This window comes from Hippocampus bargibanti, linkage group LG08 (assembly GCF_051943395.1).
Source record: "Hippocampus bargibanti isolate YZ-2025 linkage group LG08, ASM5194339v1, whole genome shotgun sequence".
In the NCBI taxonomy this organism is placed as follows: domain Eukaryota; kingdom Metazoa; phylum Chordata; class Actinopteri; order Syngnathiformes; family Syngnathidae; genus Hippocampus; species Hippocampus bargibanti.
This window is the reverse complement of record NC_142741.1, coordinates 21,909,549-21,931,912: the sequence shown is the minus strand read 5'-3', so window position 1 is coordinate 21,931,912 and position 22,364 is coordinate 21,909,549. Positions and strand designations below refer to the sequence as shown.

The 22,364-nt window shown below is 39.7% G+C and overlaps 2 protein-coding genes across 4 annotated transcripts in view; one reads left to right on the top strand and one right to left on the bottom strand.

Moving 5' to 3' along the window:
• dnajc3a (DnaJ heat shock protein family (Hsp40) member C3a) overlaps positions 1-787 on the top strand; it is a 13,147-nt gene extending 12,360 nt beyond the window's left edge. The window contains exon 12 of the mRNA XM_089003332.1: positions 1-787. This exon is cut by the window's left edge and continues 451 nt beyond it. The gene's annotated coding sequence lies outside the window, so the exon portion shown is untranslated.
• A 145-nt stretch (positions 788-932) lies between these two features.
• Positions 933-22,364, bottom strand: part of uggt2 (UDP-glucose glycoprotein glucosyltransferase 2) — a 43,878-nt gene continuing 22,446 nt past the window's right edge. For 2 of the 3 annotated variants that reach the window (XM_089003329.1, XM_089003331.1), the window contains 16 exons: positions 22,256-22,358; positions 19,383-19,462; positions 18,653-18,842; positions 18,401-18,559; positions 17,138-17,223; positions 15,067-15,151; positions 13,753-13,835; positions 13,550-13,630; positions 9,303-9,404; positions 9,101-9,185; positions 5,718-5,900; positions 5,472-5,632; positions 4,558-4,672; positions 4,217-4,333; positions 2,325-2,484; positions 933-2,042 (listed from right to left, as the gene is read on the bottom strand). In XM_089003329.1, coding sequence (XP_088859455.1) covers positions 2,020-2,042; positions 2,325-2,484; positions 4,217-4,333; positions 4,558-4,672; positions 5,472-5,632; positions 5,718-5,900; positions 9,101-9,185; positions 9,303-9,404; positions 13,550-13,630; positions 13,753-13,835; positions 15,067-15,151; positions 17,138-17,223; positions 18,401-18,559; positions 18,653-18,842; positions 19,383-19,462; positions 22,256-22,358 — 1,813 coding nt within the window. In that variant the 3' untranslated portion in view covers positions 933-2,019. The remainder of the gene's footprint in view (positions 2,043-2,324; positions 2,485-4,216; positions 4,334-4,557; positions 4,673-5,471; positions 5,633-5,717; positions 5,901-9,100; positions 9,186-9,302; positions 9,405-13,549; positions 13,631-13,752; positions 13,836-15,066; positions 15,152-17,137; positions 17,224-18,400; positions 18,560-18,652; positions 18,843-19,382; positions 19,463-22,255; positions 22,359-22,364) is intronic. The other variant, XM_089003330.1, reaches the window with a different exon arrangement.

Sequence of the window (22,364 nt, the reverse complement as noted above, 5' to 3'; positions counted from 1 at the left end):
TCCAGTTATGAATATGATTCAAATAGTTCTGAAGAGGAAAGCACACAGGTTTGCAACCGATTAAAGGAGTCCTCCCACATCAATTCAAGCCGTCAATGACAGCAATGTAGTGTCCCATAAAATGCAAAAGATGGCGCCCAAACTCTGTTGGAAATGGGCTAATTTGTCTGCTGGTAATTTGTGTCAGTGAATATCAAATAATTGTCTTGGTGCAACACACGATTCACCATCGCGTTATTTATGTGTTTTCCTTCTAATTTCGCCATCAACACGGATCAACACGAAGTTTTCAGACCAAACAAAGTACCGCAAAATGCATTGTGTGTCGCTTTCTCGGTCAGGGGCGTTCCTTCAGTGACGTCACGTACGAACTCGTCATCAACTCAAAAACAAGACTTCCTGAATATTCAGCGCGAGTCTTAAAACTTAAAATATAGCTATATGCGGTGGAATCTTTGTAAAATACGCTCAGTAGAAGTCATTTGAAGCGATTTTACAAATTATGGACACAACTTGTCGGTTGTCCTTTAAGTCATTTCATTTAAAAAAAGGGAGATTGTCAGCTCAATTAAAATGGTTTGGAAAAATGCGGACTCCTCCATTTTGAATATGACACGTTTCTATGCAAACAGAGGATTTTTTTTTAACTACCGGGAGTAAAGGGTTTTATCTTCGGTGTGTATCCGTTTGGGAAAATAATTTTGTACATGCCAACAAACTGCTATTTTTACGACTGGAATGTGTTTTGATCTGTAAATAAAGAGCTTATTTATGTATATTACTAGCACTTCAAAGTTTGAACTTGTGGTTGATCACACAATGAAATGCATCATTTATCATATTGTTGAAATGGTTTTTTTAATTGCTATCAAAGTTGCATTGGGCCGGTCAAAGTCAGATAAAAGCATACCATTCCATATGAGACCTTTAGTGCATGTCTTTGCGATATGCATATTGCATGGGCCATTATTGCATTTTTGCTATACTGTATTTGGCAGCCGAAATGTGGACACATTTTGGTTTTAATATTCTGACTAAGCTGCAGCACATCTTACATTCCAGAGACCGCAGACCTTAATATTGAAACCTTGAAAAATACTTGGGAAGAGGGCAGAGGGGAAACATACATTTTCCAAGAACAAATTTTTAAATAACAAAAAAAAAACATTTCACAAATGGACCACAAATAAACTAGAAAGTTCAGTTAAAAAAAGTCTGAATATCAAAATACTTTAAAAAAATCCTCAGTCACCAGGGTCAGTGGCATCAAATGAAAATAAAGGTATATTTTGTTGCCGTTATGAATTTTCTTTTAAACGTATAATTTGTATAAATTGCCAATTATGCCTTGAGATACAAGTGGCTCAATTTAAGAGCTTTTCAAGATACTTTTTGACTTCGTTGCTTTGAGATACTGTATATTTGGCAGACAGTAAACACTTCATAAAAAAGGCTATAGGCAGCTCATTCAAACTCCCATTTCAAGTTTACTGTCAAACTAAACGTAAAATGAAGAGAATCACCTGATGTACAGTACATGTATTTAAACAATTACATTACCTTGTAAACCAATGGACTGTACAACTCTTTTGAAAAAAGTTTATCTTTCCAGACTGTTGCGTCTAAGTGTGAACATATTTTCATGTTTTACACATGACTAATCACTTTCTTATTTTTCATGTGATGGTCAATGTAACAAAGTTACAATGGGACGGTTTAACTGATAATGAACTAATGGACCTTGTGCTATCGCCAGCATTTTCTAACACTTTAAATAACACTTTAAACACTAAGGCAGGATTTCAGTGCAATGTATGCCAACACAAACCTGAACTCCTTGGATTTACTCTCCTTCATTCTTCCAAGTGTGTCAGTAGCGATGCCCCTTTTGGTTATTTGAACACGTCATGCATGCATGGAGCAAAGTGACTGCCGGAGCACACGTGGCAAATATCCAACATAACATCCCGTGTGTGTGTGCAATCGTCTGACTTCATGCGTCCTCATTTGAACCGTTTGCTAAAGTTCATCGCGCTTTTGGCCTGTGAAGGAAAGAAAATGGAAGTAATAGTAATATGTCTTTTTTTTGCATCAGAATGCAGAATGCTGTGGTACAGACTCGGGCTTGTTTGCATTGTAAACCATTTAAAATGTATCCAGCGGGTGGCAGCATGTGTAATGGCTCAGCCAAAATCATACAGGAGAAGAAGTAAAAAAAAAAAATGTCTCACTGAAATGTAGCTTATTTTTTGCCACAAAGAGATGGGAAATATCTCTTAATTTAGGTTGAATCTAAATTAACCCCGTGCTAACCCTATGCGTACCTCCATTTTGTTGCAACGGTGTCCCCTCAGATGTTGAGGCATTGTCCCACCGATGAATTCCCTTGAGCAGCTGCTTGATTTCATTGTCGTAGTCGACCCACTCGGGCACGATCCTTGCCGCCGCTGTCAATTTCGGCTCTTTGGTTTTGGGATTATTGCACTGCGTCACAAACACGACACCGCACAACACAACCACTTGTAAGTCTACATTTTTCTTCCTGAAGGATTTGGACATCTTAACTGCCCTTAAATCCGTCAAGAAATCAGCATCTGATAGAATCCCCACCATAATATGAGCCATTGACAAGTAGAGTTGCCTTACTCCATTTTGGTCATTTTTCATATTTTTAAAGCTTGATTTAGAGCAGGGGTCGGGAACCTTTTTTACTAAATGAGCCATGAAAGTAAAATATTTAGAAATATTTTTCAGTGACAGCCAGCCCCCCCCCCCTGCACACACACACACACACATTCCTGTTTCAAGGGTTTTGTGAGGTCCGGATAACTCCAGATAAGGGGTGAGGACCACAAGTTTAGAGAAGAACTAGTGTTCCATTTGAAGACTAAATGTCAGCCCATTTCACACTTCAACGTCTTTAAAAACGAAGAAATAAAAAGTGGACTTGAAACTGAAATAACAGCAGGAGTGAAGTTTCTGAATAGATACATTCAAAGTCCTCACCCCTGTGGTGAATTTGGTTAAAATATTGTTTTATTTTTGTGGTATGAGCTTTTTCCTCTCATTAACCACACACACACACACACACACACACACACACAGTGAGTAAAAAGTGTGTATCCAAGTGAAATGAAAATACACACAAAAAATTGTTTTAGGTGATTTTGTGAGGACCATTCTGAAACGAACAGATGCATATATAGACCTTCTAGAAGCCTTTAGAATGAAAAATTGGTGAGGACCGACCCAAAGGTCCTCACTTGTCAAAAATGTCCTCACTACGTAGGGTATAAAATGTTCGTGGTCCTCACAAGACTAGTCATATTCACACACACACACACACACACACACAAACATGCACGCACGCAATCCCACTTTTCAACAAAATGTCAGAATGTATTATTTAAAATAACTTTGTGATAGTACTCACCGTTAGCATGAATGGTTTTCCATTCCTCGTGATTGTGAAAAATCCAGCCAAACGATCGGAATGAAAGTCAATTTGCCGGGTCCATACACGATGTTACTGCTAGCTAGCCTGCACACGCTTCCATTAGCTTCCACACTTGTTTTCTGCTGTCTCTCGCAGAAGTATATCGATGATAACGTTAGCATGAGGCTTGTCAAAGCGCCATTGACATTCGACTGTTTCGACATCGATGGTATTGTTTCAATGCAAATTAGAATCAGAACCTTTTCTCTCCACAAAGGTGAATCCTTCCTTTCATTCAACCTGAAATGTATGATACTTGTCATTTTTTTACTCATCCGGCTTATTTAAAAGGGGTAGTTACCTGTTTCAATATGAACGGCCACCTAGATCAGTATCATTCAATCAAAATTACTCTTTGAACATCAACAGCCATCTTAGGTCAGAAGCATCCAATCAAAATTGCGCTTTCAGTCAAGCTAGGTCAGTATCATCCAATCAAAATTGCACTTTCCGCCAACTGCAACCCAAACAGGAAATGAAAAGCGAAAAAGCAAGACTGTATTTAGTTTTATCGCCGAGCCACATGCAATCATCAAAAGAGCCATATGTGGCTCGCGAACCATAGGTTCCAGACCCCTGATCTAATAATGAGTTTTAGGACTACATAAACATTAAATAAATCGTTAGAAACCTTAAACTCTCTTCTTTCATCAGAGAAAAAGAGGTAATTTCTGATGCGTCATTCTCGTTTGTTTCTCCTGTCTCGGATGCGTCTCTCACCAGGTCGATGGTCTTGGCTGGTTCTTTGGAGGCGTCGTTACACCATGTCTCACACCATAGCCACTCCTGTGGGAGAGACTTGATGGCCACCTGGTGGATCATGTTGTTGGGAAGGTCCTACAAGCAGCATATTTGAACATGACTAAGACAATAATGCACAGTTATTGAGTGAGACTGTCACAGAGGTATTCACTTAACCCTTCTCTGGTCAACGCTTACTACAGTGAACAGCATATAATGTCATATATCATGCTACAGTCTTCAATTTAAATCAGTATTCCTCTGGTAGTAGATTCCAAATATTGTGCCCACTAGGAGGACAGTACATGAATGATCTTTACCTGGTCAAGATTTGACAGACTATTTGGATCCTGGCTCAGTGCTTGGTACTGTCCTCGCAATCTGTCGCCAGCCGCAATCTTTCGGAACTTCTTCAAATCAACCACGTAGAGCGCACTGCAGAAGTGACACAGTGTGAAGGAGGAAATAAGGCAAGTGCGAAAAATGTCCAATTCTATGACAACATAAACAGAACTCCATAAAAGACAGAAAATAATTCTTAACTCATTAACTGCCATTCACACATTTATTCGGGAATTGGAAATATGACGTAGAGCGCTATTCCGGAATTCGGGTTTTGTTTTTTGATGTTTGGGAGCCGATAAAGCACTGGCTGTGGCCTCTGAGATTTTTTTTCCCACAAGGAGGCAGCATTTCCCTTTGCTTTTTTCCATGTTAGCGCTTTGTTCCAGCTTCAGCTGTTGTGAAAGTGCTATATAAACCAATATGTATGTATTGCATTGTATTTTGGATAGCCACACTCATTTCAAGCTCTGATAACTCCAGACCCATATAATTTAGGGTATTAACTCTTTTTTCTGATGAAAGAAGAAAGTCTAAGGTTTCTAATGAATGTTTATGCAGTCCTAAAACTCAATAGTCTGTGGGTCCTGGACTTCAACTGACAATGACAAAAACCCTGGCACTGGAGTCGACATATTTTTGCACATCTGGCAGGGAATGAATTAAATTGATTCATTAAAAAATATATTTTACGGTAATATTTTAGATTTTTATTTTGAAGGCAAGACAGCTTCACTTTTTGAGATTCGTATTTAAGGAAAACTCATTATTGCCAGGTTTAAAACTGCATAACAATTTTAAGATCTGTATTAGGCCTTCCAAACGTGGCTAGAAATCGGCTATGCAGCGAATATGTGCATGTGCTGCAACGAAATAGATGGATCAAGTGTACCTGATGTGGTATTTCCTGTGGCCCAAATGCGACGCCCAGTAGCCGCTTTTCCAAAAGCGATAACCGTCCATTTCTGTCCGGCTGTCACAAAAAGGCGTATAGCCATAAGGAGCCCCTTCCAAGTCGAGATCTCGCAACTCTTTCAGATCTGCCCGAACTATCTACGAAAAAGAAAAGAGGCAGGAACTCTAGAGATTCATTACACACCACTGTAACCATCTTCACAGAGTCGGTTTTCATGCTGACTTGGTCGGCATCCACAAAGATGATTTTGTCCACAGCGAGGGGGAAGAGGACGTCCAGAAAGAGGATCTTGTAGCCCCAGATGATGCGCTGCTTCTCAGTCTGTTGGTGGAGCCAGCGTGGCCACTTGTATTGCACGAGTTCGTATCGGAACCCGTAAGCCTCCGCCATGTGGGAGATGGTCTCCTATACAGAGTAATTGGAATAGAAAAGAAGAGATCCAGTTTAATCGTTCACATTGCTGGAGGTGGTATGCCATTAATAATAATAATAATAATAATAATAATAATAATAATAATAATAATAATGAAATGTGTCCACTCCAATGCCATTTTTGTCATTTTCACTCAAAGTGTAGGACCCACAGAATGAGTTTTAGGACTACATAAGCATTCAATAAAGCGTTAGAAACCTTAAACTCTCTTCTTTCATCAGAGAAAAAGAGGTAATTTCTAAGTTATATGGGTCTGGAGGTATCTGAGCTTGAAATGACGGCGGCTGTACAAAATACAATGCAATACATATTGATTTACTGTAGTATACAGCTAAAGCTGTAACAAAGCACTCAGGTGGACAAAAGGCAAATGCTGCCCCGTCGTGGAAGGGAAAAACATTGCCAGAGACCAGTGCTTTATTGGCACCACCTGCAAGAAAAACGAAAACTCGAACATATACGTGAATTGCGCTCAACGTCACACTTTGCAATTCCCAAATAAATTTGGGAATGGCAGTGAATGAGTTAATGATCAAAATACATTCTTATTTGCAACTAGTTAAATAAATATTGGGTTCTCAATGACGTCACGTCAATGGTGCTCAAAATTCTGACTTCCAGTCATAGAGACAGCCGTAGAACATGTGTGATAGTGACCCAAAGCGGACAAAAACAACACCGAAACCTCACATGCACATTTATTATCATATTATGCGCTTGTATTATTGATTTAATAGTGCAGCCCTAATTGTATTCTCAATTTTAAAAAAGTCAGTAAGACTTTGAAAAACGTTGCATAGAACAAATAGCTCACACAGTTGAAAAAAATTGTAAAATGCTTGTCTTGAAATCACTGCTTCTTCTTTTGATGGTGTGCAATCAAGACTTGTTGACTCAAACAAGTGACGTGAAGCAATTTGAGGATGCATGTTTGTTTACAAATGATAACATAAAATTGCTGGCGTATTGCTTTCCAAGGTACGAGACATCAAAGGAATGATGACATCAAAAGGAATCTTACAGATTCAAAGTGTTAGTCAAAGTGAGGCTGAGGCAACGAAAATAAGTAGCAAACTAGCTCTGTGCCTCCACCCAAATGTGGAGTCAGTCATCCACACCAGAAAAAAATGGAAACTTTGTTCAGAGTACAAATACATTTTCATTTTCTTTCACATAAGTCGTTATTTGTTGCCTCATTTTTGACCATGACTGCTTGAATATCACGGCGAGCAAAGCGGAAGTGAGGGAAGAGGGAAAAAAAAGGAGGAAAAAACACATTAACAGTATGAGAGTTGGGATGTGGATGCATAAAATGCAAGAAAAAGTAACATCCATTTTTTCCACATCGGGGTGCAGGTATTTCATTGACTGTTGACAAGTACGCATGTTTCAGCACAGACAATGCATGATTTCATGATTTTGAATCCTCACTTTCTCAATGTGTCTATTTTTTTAAATAATCTCCAAGTACATTAAATCATTCACTGCCAGACAATGTGAAAAAATATATCCACTTTCGTGCCAGGGTTTTTGTCATTTTCCCTCAAATTGCAGGACCCACAGAATATTGTGTTTTAGGACTACATAAACATTCAATACAGCGTTAGAAACCTTAGACTCTCTTATTTCATCAGAAAAAAAAGTTAATTCCAAAGTTATATGGGTCTGGAGCTATCTGAGCTTGAAATGGGGGAGGCTGTGCAAAATACAAAACAATGCATACAGTAAAGTCTCGTTATATCGATATCGGTTATATTGATAGATAGTACTGCTTATTACGATACTATTTTCAGTTCCCGGCAAATTTCTAGTATTTTATGTATAATTAGTTCCGGTTAGTACGATACCTGGTTATTACGATAATCCGGCCTTTTTCATCTCCTGCCAGCCAATTTGGTCTGCTTATATTGATACAAAAGCAGCTTAAGCTGAATTGATATTTGCTTCAGGATTTCAATACAGTGCCACCATTAGCAAAATCTGTATCAGTAATACCGTTGGTCACTTGACCAGCTTTCGTGTCTTGCACTGTGTAGCAGAGCTGCAATAGCATCTGAAACATACTGTAGTCTTCTTATACAGTATACAGTTGTTCAACACCAATTTCAACCATGGGGAAACGTAACAATAGTGACATCGGAACGAAACAAGCCATTAGTGGCTGTGGAGGAGAATCCTACAAGAAGCCAATCCTCCATTGCGAAAGAGTTCGACGTGCCACAGAATACTTTATCAATGTTAAGTAATGTAAACATTGCAGTTTATGTTTTCCATACATGTATTTGTGTTGTATTCAGATATCTTTGTCGCTTGCAGTAATCACTATTTCAACTTAAGTAATGTAAACATTGCAGTTTTTGTTTTCCATACATGTATTTAATTGTGTTGTATTCATATATCGTTATCGCTTGCAATGATCACTATTTTTCATACAGTATGTACATGCTGGCATTTGTGGTTTCTCTCATGTGTATAGAACAATGTCGAGTGCTACTAAAATAATAAATGATGTATTTAATGCATAAGTTTAGTTTTCACTTCACTACAGTACAAAAGCATCCTAGATACGCAATTCATGAACTCAAGGAGAAAATTACATGCCATATTGCCCACTTTTAATGCAGTTCGGCGCAGGATCGGATATATTGATAGTCCGGTTATATTGATATTTTTTCCGACTCCTGAGAATATTGATATAACGAGACTTTACTGTATTGATTTATATAGCACTTTAACAACAGGTGAAGCTGAAACAAAGAGCTAACATGGACAAAAGGCAAATGCTTCCCCCGTGGAAGGGAATAACATTGTGAGAGGTCTGACCAGCGCTTTATTGGCACCCCCCCTGCAAGAAAAACCTAAACCCGAACAAATTTGGGAATGACGCTCTGGTCTATGGCATCCACGTTACACCTTTCAAGTCCCAAATAAATTCCTCAATGGCAGCGAATGAGTTCTGAAAGCATTTGTTCCACACTATTTAAATACAGATGAAATCAAGTGTTTTGCCATCAGCTTGAGACATTTCTATTAACGAACTTATTTTATATTCATGATATATACCACGTTGCAGGTTTTAGCCATTATCAGCTAGGAGGTGTGGGTGGAACAGGGTTTTACTTCCCCACACTTTAGTTTTCAAGGTAAAATGTACTGTAGCCCCAAATGTTACCTTAAACGAAGGGGAGAGGTAATTTTGGAGAAACCAGAACTTGACTGGCGTTTTGGTGTGCCGAAGAAGGGAGAGCATCATGATCCTGAAATAAAAGGTGGAGAGAGAGGGAAAAGTCAACAAAATCAAGGCTGAAAAGAAGATGACTTTTAATGCCGGAAGCGTAACCGATGAGAGGCTCTGAGAAATGAGGAACTCATACCGCAGAAAGCGCTCGTACAGATGACCGGAGGCGATTGAAAATATGTTTAGAACGTCTTCCTTCTTTTCGCCATTATCCTTCTTGCGGCCTCGTCCTGCAATGCTGTCGACGAGACAACAATTTGTCTTATTTACCCCCTTGATGGATGTCTTTCATACAGTGAATCAAAAGTATGCCCGGAAGATGCTAGGTTTTATGAAGCAGGCAGCAATGAAAGACAAACACTTGTTATATTGGTGTGTTACTGTTTTGAGGTATGCCATGAAATACTATGATTTTATAAGACTGTATTGTCATTCTATTAGGTTCTGCCAGAGGACTATCATTCCAATTGCTGATAGGAGATCACGTCGACTTCATAGCAATGAATCTTGAGGGACAAATTGTATCAATAATTGTATTATTAAATTTACTCTATTGCACTTTTTCATTTTGCCAAATATAAAACCAATGATTTGTAACAATATCGAGTATGTGCAGGCAAAGCTTGAAGAAAACACATTATGAACTCTCAGAAGGCAAAAGTGAAAAAAAAAAGATATTGGTATTTGCATCCAGACAAGAGATCAAGCTCACCATTTGTAAGCACATCAGCAAGACAAGGACTTACCTCACCAACACCTGCGAGAGTTTCAATCAATAAACGACCTTCCTTACATCTGCGAGAACAAATCCCTCAACATAGTCCCATGATTACAAATGAATGATGGAGGCAAGTCAAGACTCAAGTATCTATGATGTCTTTGTTAATTCAACTGTAGTTTGTTTGTACAACCGATTGGCTGACAAACAGCTTTCATTTGACCAGATAAGTTGGATCTCGGGATGAGAGAATTCTCTCTCCAAAGGCACATCACACCGATTAAAATGGAATGTTCAAATGTCAATGTTCAAACAACATTATGAAACAGTGGATTAATCTTTTTCATTTGTTTTGAACAGTCACGAAATGTGGGGTGATACTTGGAGTAACAAGTTGGAGAAACACTGCAAAGTTGTGCTTCGGTGTAAATATGTGACTTGTTTGTCAAGACAGAATTTGGCCTGCAATTGATTGGCAACTGGACGAGAGTTTTGCTCATGCTTAACAATAATGAGGACAAGCAGAATAGAAAATTGATGGATGAATTAATAATACAGTGTTTGCCCATAAATTTCCATACAGAGGAAAATGCATTATGCATATGTTTGTTTTTTTCTGGATACCCAGGGTATGATACCCCCCAATACAAACATGTACTTGTTTTTACACTTCCATGACAATGAAGTACAGTGATACCTCCGCTGACGAAATTTTCGCCTCAAAAACTTTAAATTCGCGAGCATATACTTTCTGCTGACGAACTAGTTTTCGGCGGACGAACCAAACCACATGGTCGAAAAGCACCACGGTGACTGAAGAACAAGTTTTCGGCGGACGAACCAAACCACACGGTCAAACAGCGGCATGGTGGAGGCCATGAGAAACTGACACACGCTCACGGCGTCCCAGTTCGTCATCCCCTGTCTTTGAGTGCGGACGTGGTTTGTGTTTGATTGACAGTTTGGACCATATCGAGTGTACCTTTGCTATTATGGGACCGATAGACCCCACTACAGGCTAGTGTTAAGCCTAAGAAGACATTAAAGAAAATAACAATCGAGCAGAAGGAGATCATTGAAAAACACGAACGAGGTGTGCGTTTGTGTGACTTAGCATCCCAGTACCAGTACGCCAAGTCTACCATTGCTACCTTTCTCAAGAACAAGGAAGCTATTAAGGTTGCGTGTGTTGTCTAACCAACGTTCTCAGGCAATAGAAGAGGTTGAAAAACTGTTGTTGATTTGGATTAACAAAAACCAGCTAGCAGGGGACAGTGTGAGTGAGGGTATTATCGCTGAGAAAGCCTGGCAACTTCACTTGGATATCATCAGGAGGCAACTACATCAACTACCATCACAAAGGTAAATAAAACAACTTTATTATATAGAGTTTATTTCCTTAATTACAATACAATAGCACATTTATTATACAAAAAATAAGGTATATTTTGCGTAGTTTTAAGACTTATTTAGTCGAAAATTATGTTTTATGGGGACCTGGTAATAGAGTATTCTCATTTTAATAGTTTCTTATGGGAAATAAATGTTCGTAAGACAAACTTTTCGCCTCACACACACTTTCTTGGAACCAATTATGTTCGTGAGCTGAGGTACCACTGTATGTTGAAATGTGACCAGAAATAATGAACAGTTTATGAAGCTTTTGCATTTTATGACATTCCCTGTGCCTCATTCCATTGTATAATGAAGTGACCAGCTACATGCTTTAAAGGACAACCTACATCACTTTTTTGTTTCCTAACTGACATCAGAAAAACGTTTTATAGCATCTAAAATACCCAAAACACGCAGTATGATATTTTTTGTCAAATGCAAAATACCAATAAAAATGACTTAAAGTGTCCAAAAACTACTTCAAATTGAACCCGGAAGTGGCCAGTTTCAGAAGGTCACGCCCCCTTGTTCGTGGCGTCACCCCAAGACGTCTTGCCTTGCTGGAGAATCAAAATAATGGCTGCAGATTCAGAGAATATGCTTTCTTGTTACTCATCCAGTTATGAATATGATTCAAATAGTTCTGAAGAGGAAATCATACATGTTAGCAATTGATTAAAGAATTTATTCCGTGCGATTTTGAGGCAAAAGGGGTTAGGGGAATGTAACACTAAAAAAGAGGCAGAAAATGGCGACAAAGCTCCGTGTAAGGAATTAATCACCCCGTTTCCACAGGCTGATTATTTCCTTACACGGAGATTTGTCACCCTCTTCTGCCTCTTTTTGGTGCAACACGAAGTTTTCAGACCACACAAGTACAGCAAAATGCATTGACGTGATGCAAGGACTGCTACAATGTGTCCTTTTTTCAGTCAGGGGCGTTCCTTCAGTGACGTAGGGTGAGGACTCGTCACCAACTCAAAAACAAGACTTCCAGAATATTCAGCGCCAGTCTTAAAACGTAAAATATAGCTATATGTGGTGGAATCTTTGTAAAATACGCTCAGTAGAAGTCATTTGAAGCCATTTTACAAATTAAGGACAAAACATGTCCGGAGACGTCGGTTGTCCTTTAAATATGCAGTGCACAACAATCTAAACTGTATGCAGCTGTATCAAAGAGGCAAACATCGCCTCCAGCTCCAAATCAAACCTCACGACAGATTGAAACGGTGTTCCCCAGCCAGCCGTCAATTTGCTATGCCGTCCACGCAGGTAAGGTCATCACAAGGGCCACCGTACCTCAATAACCTGTTCTGCTGAATGTATCCAGCTAGCATCTTAATGAGACAACCCACCCACCTGGATTAACCTCCTTCTGCCCCTCTACTCTGAAACCACCATGCGGACGCTTAAACTATTTTTTTAATGCAGAAAGCTTTCACAAAGAAAATCGGCGTGCGTGTTGCTCTGTACCAATTTGTCCATCCCTGTGCTTGTGTGGCATGACGCATTACATTGTGTAGCGTTAGTGCACAGGCCCGCCTCACACTGCACAACGCTTCCGAATGAGGACTGTACCGAAAACGATGACAGCTGGCCACTTAGTTTCACACCTTGGGCAATGTAATAAGTGAATTCCCAGCCATATAAACTGTGCCATCCTGGATCTCGTTTTGAAGCTCATCATACAATGGATTACATTGTATCACTATTTCAACCCACAAAAACAATGTGCAGTCAAGGAGATTGTTATAGAAATAGCACATGCACGATCATCATGGGGAAACGTGGAAACTTTTAAAGGCAAAACTCAATCCTATTCAATCAAGTGGGTTGGGAAGGAGCGGACTGCTCGTAATTTCCCCCCCACATGTTTCAGTATTTTATCAAATAGGAACATAAAAGTTTCAATGTGGTCACATAACATTGTAAAGCACACTATACACTACGAGTGTTACAACACACACACGCACACACACAGTGGTGTTGATGGCAATACAAACAACACCTTTGACACAGGCTCACGCTTCTGTGGTGACCATAGATTAGAACAGCAGCTTCAAGTGACAAATAAACGCGGCACAAAAATAGAAAGAAGAGGAACAAAATGACTGAAGGCGTTAAATGGGTTGCAGCCACACCGCCGACCTTTCCTCAAAAGTACTCCAAACACTTCACACAACAAGCAGTGAGCAGACAGGATCACAGTTAGGGAGGCGTAGCAGAAAAACACAAAACCACACACACAAAGACTGGCATACACATACCTACAGAAGCACATATTTTTTGCAAGACTAGCTCTTACAGCATAATAAGGTAGTCTGGAGCCTGGTGACGAATAGGATCTCCTGAAACCATAACGTATCACTGAAAAGAAGGACTGCCAGTCAACTGACAAAAAAAGGATGGAGTGGGGTGGGATTCATCCTGTGTCAGACTAACATCACACGTGACCGATTAGCATCCACACCTTGTAATGGAATCCCACAGGCCTTTGCTTTCACTTGTTTCACTTAAAAGATCTTCATTCATCTTCTCTGCCTTTTTCTGCACCTATAAAAATAAACAAAAGTCAAATTTGAACAAAGCTGAAAATGTGTGACACAACTTTTGGAGTTTCACCGGCATCCTCTTGATTAATTATTCCTCAAAGTGAAACAAAAGTTGGATTTCAAACCGTCGTCAAATCTGTGAGACTTAGGGAGGAATAAACAAATATGGAGACAAATGATTCATTGGTGGGCTCATTACTATTAACATTTTTAAATGAATACCAGTCAAGATTATATATTATCCTGTGCGGAGATTTTGTCACACTCTTGTAGTACACTGCTACCCTACTCACACTCACTCGGCTGTGAGAAACTGCAATTATTTATTTGTTTATTTATGTATTTGTTTGTTTGCTTTTACTCCGTGGTAAGCTGTAACTTTGTAAACCAATATAACTATATTTTAGTGCCCCATGAAAATAATGTCCTCGCTGTTAGGACAAGTCAAGGAGAGCATTGGAGGTTCTTTCTCCAGAGTGCATTCCAGTCTATGAAAATTATACTGCATCTTTGTGAGCTAAACAAATAGTTATGTAACTGTTAATTCCCCTGTCCGCCATTTTCTTGTATAACACTATTATATAGCATTTTAAAGTTGTGTAAATTATCCTTGCGAGATAAACATTTATGCAACTGTTAATTCCCGTGTTTACCATTACCTCAGATACTGTAGGGCTATTTTACAGCTAACTGTTTACAGTCCGAGGGTTGCTCATTAAAGTTCAGGAGTGATCTGCTTCTTTGTTCTGGATCATATTTTCTGTATTGTAAAACTGTTTCTTCTATTGTCATTTCATACACTGTTTGGTATCCATTAACAGTCAATATCTGGGGATTATTTAAGTACACAATGTCAGTATTGGGTGTACAAAAACTGCTCAAGTTTTTCTCATTACGAGAAATACGACAAATGAAGTAAAAAATGTTTTCTGAGCAATTGTTTATTAATTGTCTTCAAGGGTGTGTAGTTTGACTTTATTTCAGTTTAATTACAGATTTGCTGTTAACATTTAAGAAGTTTCAATGTGGATTCAAATACTGCCAGATGAGACGGAATGTTTGTAATAGCTCCAGCATTGTCCCGGGAGTGGGTTCGTTCATTTTACGGGACTCCAACATGGAAAAGTCGTTTTGGAATGAGAACTTTGAAGTCATACAGCAAAGTTAGAAGTTCCACCGTATACTGTTAACTGTTACGGATTGTTTTTTTTTTTTTTTTTTAATGGACTCACCCGGACTTTAATGATCTTACTGTGGAAGCTATTCAGCAACACAACAACATCGCTGTTATCTGCTGGGGAATCGGTTCCATCGTGCCTATCAAATAAATGAAAATTATTATTGTTGTTACTTTCACAAAAACTGAACATGACAATATCAGCATAGAAAGAATTGTCATGATATAAGTAGGCTTAAGTTGGTAAATTGGTACAAATTCTTTTCATACACCTCAAATAAATCTTCTGAATAATTATCAAAAACAGTCATTATAGTAAGCTATACAATATCAATTCAATACATAAAACAGAAGAGAGCTAATTTGATTGCAATCTGCAATGAGTTCTCTGCTCTATACAATACAATACAATCATGATGTGATCAAATGTGTAGTTACTGTAAATACAAGCAGACTTGATAGAAATTAGACTGCACATTACATTTTTTTTCTAATTTATTATGCAGCAGTTAACTTATTAATATACTCGTATGACTGTTAATTTTTTTGTAAAATAGTAAGGTTTCATTCAATTTGCATTGATTCCTCTGTTATAGTTGATCTCTCTTTATTATTTTATTCTGGTGGATGGCAGTCGGCAGCAAGGGCGACACTAAGACCAACTTCATTACCCTACATCATTATAAAGAAACAGCCTGTATTATATCCATTACAACTTCCCATCTGCACTGTATAACACGGCTGATTTAATGAAAATGTCTTTGCAGTATTGATCGTGTAACACTGGCCTTTCACAGCTATTGAATTGAAGCGTGGCCACTAGTGTGTTTTTTGGCAGGTGCTATCCACTGAGCCTAATGGTGACTTAGAGGCTACGATGCAGAGTAAGACATTGAGAACTATAATAGGTTACAAAATACAAATTATTTTTCGGAATAATTTTGACAAAAAGCTTCGTTTTGGGGTGCACAAATTGTCTGGTCCAGTGATGTTTTTTTGGGCAACATGACCCTCGGCTTTTGGGGACATGTAAAAAGGCAGTGGAAACCTGTATGGTTTTTGTGAGGAGTGGAGAGAAGCCCATCTCAATCATAGATGTCAGGGCCAGGAGGTGCACCACGAAAGGGCGCACGGACACTCAGCTATGATCAGCCACCAAAGCGGAGCAGAGCGCCCGCTAACCACAAGAATAATGACACTGCCAAGGTGAAAAATGACATCACCCTTTTGCTTCACCTGGAGGATTGGGGAATAAATCTGGACTTGTCCTATATGATTTTCCACAGGAACAGAGGCTCCTGTGTCTCCTAAATCTTCCATGCCCAAGTGGAGAGTATTTCTGATCCAATGAGGTTGTGTGCAATGGAGGACCTAGTAGACTGCGCACTACACAGCTACCGATGAGTAAGATTTGGGCTATTATCACCTGGATAGAAAGGGCTCGAACTTTCTTTGGGAAAGTATCGGTTTTCAGAACGATCACAGCCTGTCTTTGATCACAGAAATTCGACAAATACCAACCCGTTTTCATGTCACACGCGCGCATCCTCTGACACCTACGCTTCACCACCTGAAAGGCATTCTGCTGCCTCCAACGCACACCGAATATTGTATGGCATGACTGGCGACCAGCTGAATCACAACCCCCTGCCTCCCCCACTCCTCCCTCCACACGCCCATGTCTTCTCTTTAAAAGCAGCCCGCTCCTCCTACATGCCTCGTCCACCCCCTTCTGTGTATAGCACAACTCCCTGCACTCATCAAAACCTTGAGTCCAGAAAGTGTCAGCAGCTCCCCACGTTACCATAGCGATGGGCTTTGGCAGCTAAAAACAGCCCTTAATGCTGACGGGGATCCACTGAAGACACCCAATTACTCATGAACGCTGGCGCATGTGGCTGCCGCTGCTCACCCGCAGAAAGAATATCCTGTGACTGTAAAGCGTCCTTGAGAGAAAGGCGCTTATAAATGAAATGTATTATTATTATTATTATTATTATTATTATTATTATTATTATTATTATTATTATTATTATTACCTGACCTTCTGAAAACAAGGAAATGCGTAGGAAACAGGGGAATAATAAAGGATAAGATACAGTATGTATATGACAGTGAAAACTCACGACAGAATCTGGTAGATGTCCTGTGATCGTCCGTTACGCAGCTTGAGCAGCCAGGCTCCAGGATTGGCTTTCAGTTGGAAATAACCCTGTTGTTGACAAAACAGCACAAAAGTGAATACCAGATCATATCCAGGGTTTTTTTTATTCATATTACACTGGTTTAACACACAGGGACAGCATTAGGTCAGGATCAATTTTAATGTTCTTTTACACATTTTGAATGTCTAAAGAGACTTTACGTCTGTCTGATCTTTTTTTCCACATCACCTGGGGTCAATGTTCCCTCCAAGCAACCACATGACCAATTGCGTACTAGTCTCACCCACTTAGCTGGTGTGCACCACACACACACAGATTACAATTCTACACCCATTCCTTCATTTCCACCCCCCTTTAACCTATAAACAGGACACCGGACTATTCTCACTTCCATTATTGTTTCAGTTATTTGAATGAGGGTGCCCACTAAATTGAACGGTGGTTTGAGGCATACACTGACACACATTCATTCACACTCACCACAGACAAGAGGCTGCGGGCGGCGAACGGTCAACGCCTAATCAGGAAGTCCAAATATGGACCTAGGCTATGAGCCCATTGAGTAAGTTATTTCGTGCATGGCAACGGTCATGTGACTAGGATTTATTTTTTTGTTTTGTTTAGTTTTATCAAATGACATGTTTTCCATTATTTATACATGGAATATGTGTCACTATAGTTATACAGACTGGATTTTTTAATTACACTTAAACTAGCCATTGCGTTCAAATAAAAGTAGCGAACCTGGCCCGATTTTATTTGCATATTAATCTCCATTCGATGACATGTTTTATTTTGATATAAAGATAATTCTATATTTCTCGATAGCAGACATACATCAGGTACCTTGTTATGATCAGAGGTATTGGAAAGGCGTGATACTGGTTTGGGGGCTGTGTACATGCCTGATGTTGCTCACCGCGGTCGAAGGAATGCTCAGTGAGTTAGTGTGAATGCTCAGACAGATGGAAAATTAGACGGAACCTGGCCGGAATTCCTCTGACACGAGTGTTTTTAATGGGTCCCAGGTTGGATACAGCCATTATGGCCAGCGCCTCTGGAACAGCAGTCTTTTTTAGTTTCTCCTTTAACTGAATATGTGTATACAGGATCATATTTTATTGAAATTTTGCCAGTTATATAAACCAGAGGCGCCACAGTGAATATATTTCACAACGTAATTTTCAGCCTTGGTAAAATCCTGAAATGGAGTAAGTCACTGACCAGGTTAGCCATGACGATGGTATCATACATGATAGGGTCTCGACTCATGCCCAGGGTAAACTGCAGTCCACGAGGAGGCTGGCCGGTCGACAGGTCGAAACAGTGGCCCTCGAGCAAGAGGTGCTCAAGCTCATACTCTGCTGTTACAGTCCCACTCACCTGTCATGACATTGCGGTTTTGAAGAGCACACAAACAAAAATGATCCACTAAAGGTGAAACCAAATAAAGGTCCAACGGGGGCAGCGGTATACCTCCTGAAGGTGGATGTTATCCAAGTCATAGGGGCTGCGGAGGGCTTGCACCATCCAGCCTTCTGGTGTTATCATATTCAGGGTGAGAAGTGGAGTTTCCGCCAGCTCCGTGAAGCGGGCCATCGGACCGGCAGACATCGTGTCATTGGCCAAGAAGGTGACATCAGACTCCAACACATAAGAGTAAAAGCTGCGGACGTACATGAATTGTCAAAACTTCCACATACACACAGGTGCCATCCCTTGTGATGTTAATTTCATTTTTATTTTTAAAGTGAAGTCAAATATAACTGAAGTACAGACATTCCGATATAACATGTTTTCATTTTTTTTCAATAAACTTTTATACTTTTATACTGAAAATTTATTCCGTTTTCGTTATATGGAAATTGTGGATATGGGCAACTTATATCATGTGTCACCAAAGCAAATTTCTATTCAACACAGTATTTTGAAAATCACAGTAACTCGCATGCATGGTGCTGTAAAAGTTACAAGACACAGTCTTTTTGTTGTTGATTTGTTGGGCTGTTATGTTGCCCCATGGCAGTGCAATTTGCTCAGAGATGCAAGAGCAGGCCCAGAGCAATAAGGCGACGATATTAAGCAGATTGCATCAGTTTAATCTCGTGGAGTGGAGGAGTGAGGCAGAGATGCTCAGTGAACAGTCCGAGGACACTCAAACAAGCCTAACGGGAGCACCTAATTACAGCTGGAGTGCCGAGCCTACCTCTTGAGGGGCAACTCAGACAACTTGGCCCTGCAATTCATGAACAGCCGCAGCCTTAAGTTGACCACTTGACTGAGCACCTACGGGAGGCCACAGAGGAAAATAGACTGATAAAATTAAGAAGCAAAGGCAAAAAAAAAAACAGGCTTCCATGTCATAAACACGGTAAAATAAAAACAACCTATATTATGTTCTCGAAAGGATTATTCGATTTGCATCACACTTTCTTTGTGAGAAACATTCCTAACATTGCTATCTTGAAGCCATCGTCACTGTCACTGTGGCTGTCCTGGAATCAGAGATGCATTTTATCTCTGAGGACACAACCTAAAGTGATGGGGCGCCCGCTACAGCTCTCTGTCATTCAACAGAGGAGACAGAGAAGAAAAATGTCACACTCGATCACAGTGCCAGAGCAGCACTGTTGAACTGAAAGTCCGCTGTTTTGACACTTTGGAGAAAATACTGTCAATTTTCACTTGGTTGAGAAAAGTCGCTGAATCTATCTATGGTAAGCGGAACTGTCCTCAGAGAACAATCTATTTGCATTTGGTCAGGCGCCGTTCTGGACAGAAGCATTTGAGGCAGCTAAAAACAGGAAAGACTTGCCCGTTTAACCTATTTGCGCTGACTCACGACGCAGAAATAAAAAGACACAAATTCTGCCTTTTTAGGATAGTTTTGCTTTTTCCCCCTTACTTTTAATAACTGGAAAATTGGTTAGTCATATTCCAGGTTTTCCAGGATACACAAGAACCGTGGAAATGCATGTTTTATTTCTCCGCAGCATCACTTCTAGTAGCAATTGAAATTCCTTTCATCACTTTGCTGCTGTGAAATGTAAATTTCTCCACTGTGAGACTAATAAAGGCAAATCCAATCCAATCCAATCCAATTGACAGAAGCCAGCCACTCAGACATTGCAAATTTTATGTCTGTGGCGTATATTGGGCTTTTTTGGTAAGTGGATATAGATCGATATGACCTTCCAGCCCCCAAGCCAAACACTTCCAATCAAGCCCTTACCAATTGAGCTACAGCTCTTCAGAATATATACGCAATATAAGAAGAAACAAAACAAAACAACAAAGGGTCAGTGGCTTTCTGCACGGGGCTGCCTCAATCATAACCGTAAATCAATACAATATGCCACCATTATGATTTCTCCTGTACACTGCAGTGCTAGACCAAGAGTACACAGCTAAAAATGTCTGGTGACGTTATTCACTCGCTGCCTGAACACAGTGAGTCATATTTTCATATTAAGACTGGCCATCTGTGGTGGATTTCCACAAAATAAGCCCACTGGTCTCTGACAAAGTCTGATTAAAACATTCAAACTCTATTTGACTTCTTATGCTGTAAAGTGAAGTTTAGAATGAACTGACTTATGATGTATCCACTGGAAGTTGTGTAGGCAGTACAGCTATGTACATAAATAGCGTAGATTCAAACCCGGTCAACACTGTTTGACCTCACCAAGGAATTCCACAGAGGTGGATGCAGCAAAGTGAATTTCTACTTAGTCAGTGGTTCTCCATTTCTACACAAAGTACCCTCCCAAAAAAATCAAATTACTGTACAGTATTTTCCAGTGTATAAGGCGCACCCAAAAGCATTCATTTTCTTCAAAAGATGACCCTGCGCTTTATACGCAGGTGTCCCTTATATGTGAAGTAAAATTGAACCAAAACAGGTCTTGCAACTACTGTCAGCAGCCGCCGACTCCATTTCCCCGTGCAGAAGTAGTGCGTAACCTCAACCTCTACTGTTGTGCCTTTTTAATGTGGTGTGCCTTATGTTTGGAAAACTTTATACATTTATATGTAATATTTGCGAAAAAAATGTCAATCACTAAAGGTGCGCCTGATAGTCCGGTGTGCCTTATATATGGAAAGGTGCGCCTTATACACCGAAAATACGATACGCATAACCATAATGGTTCAACATTAAAAAAAATAACATTGAAGACCCATGTGTTGATGAAAATTGTGGTGTCGGTTTTAGTCCTAAAACAATACCTGTGGATCCAGACTGCCCACAATAAGGCCAGTTTTCCCCTTAAATTCATGACAGTGAAAGTAACATTTTGATGCGCAAATGCAATTTTAAATAGAATAAAAATTGAATTTAATATTTTTTGTTGCCATCAAATTCCTTCAAAACATGTAGCCCATCTATCAGTAAAATAATGAATACGAGTGGACATGAACATTTACTTGGCAAGTCAATTTCAAGTTTGCAAACGTACAGGTGGGGGGGGGGCTACGCTCCAAGGAAAAAAAAGTTAGTTCGGACTCTCAAGCACTGTGATATAATGTCTCAAAAACTGAAACAGCGCCAAAATGTTTTCGTCTTTCCATCTTCAAAACGATGGCAATTTCTAATTATCACACTGCTCCAAGCCAGCCACCATAAACGTCATTTGTCTAGGCTATCAGCCGAGGAAAAAAAAAAGATGACAATTAAAAATTATAGCTATCCACCCGTGCATGTTTAAAAGCATTCCCTTCTTTATGGTTGCATGTGATTTTGGGTGAGAGGCCTGGAAGACCCTCTAGTCCATCACCAGCCAATTGAAGAATAGAAAAGTTTTCACAGTTTTTAATTTTCAATTTCAATATATTTCACTGATTTCACCACTGATATCATTTTCTCAATTCGAAGCGTTGTCATTTTTTTTTGTAATGCAGATCAATACAACTGGATAGTGTGGCAGCCGTGAAAAGATCTACGCTTTGGGTGCGCAAACTGGCTATCAGAGTTTGCAGCGTATTTTTATGAAATCACAGTAAAACTGATGTTTATTGCTCCTTGGGGGTGAAAAAACAAGTGATCTACACGGTTTTCATTGGACAGCGACGATAACTTACAATCAGCAAGGGGGACATCTTCTGCGCTGCCCTGGTAAGTGGGTCAACAATGGCCACCACATCAAAGAACACCTCGTTTTCACGGGGTGAGAGCTGCAGCACACTGAGG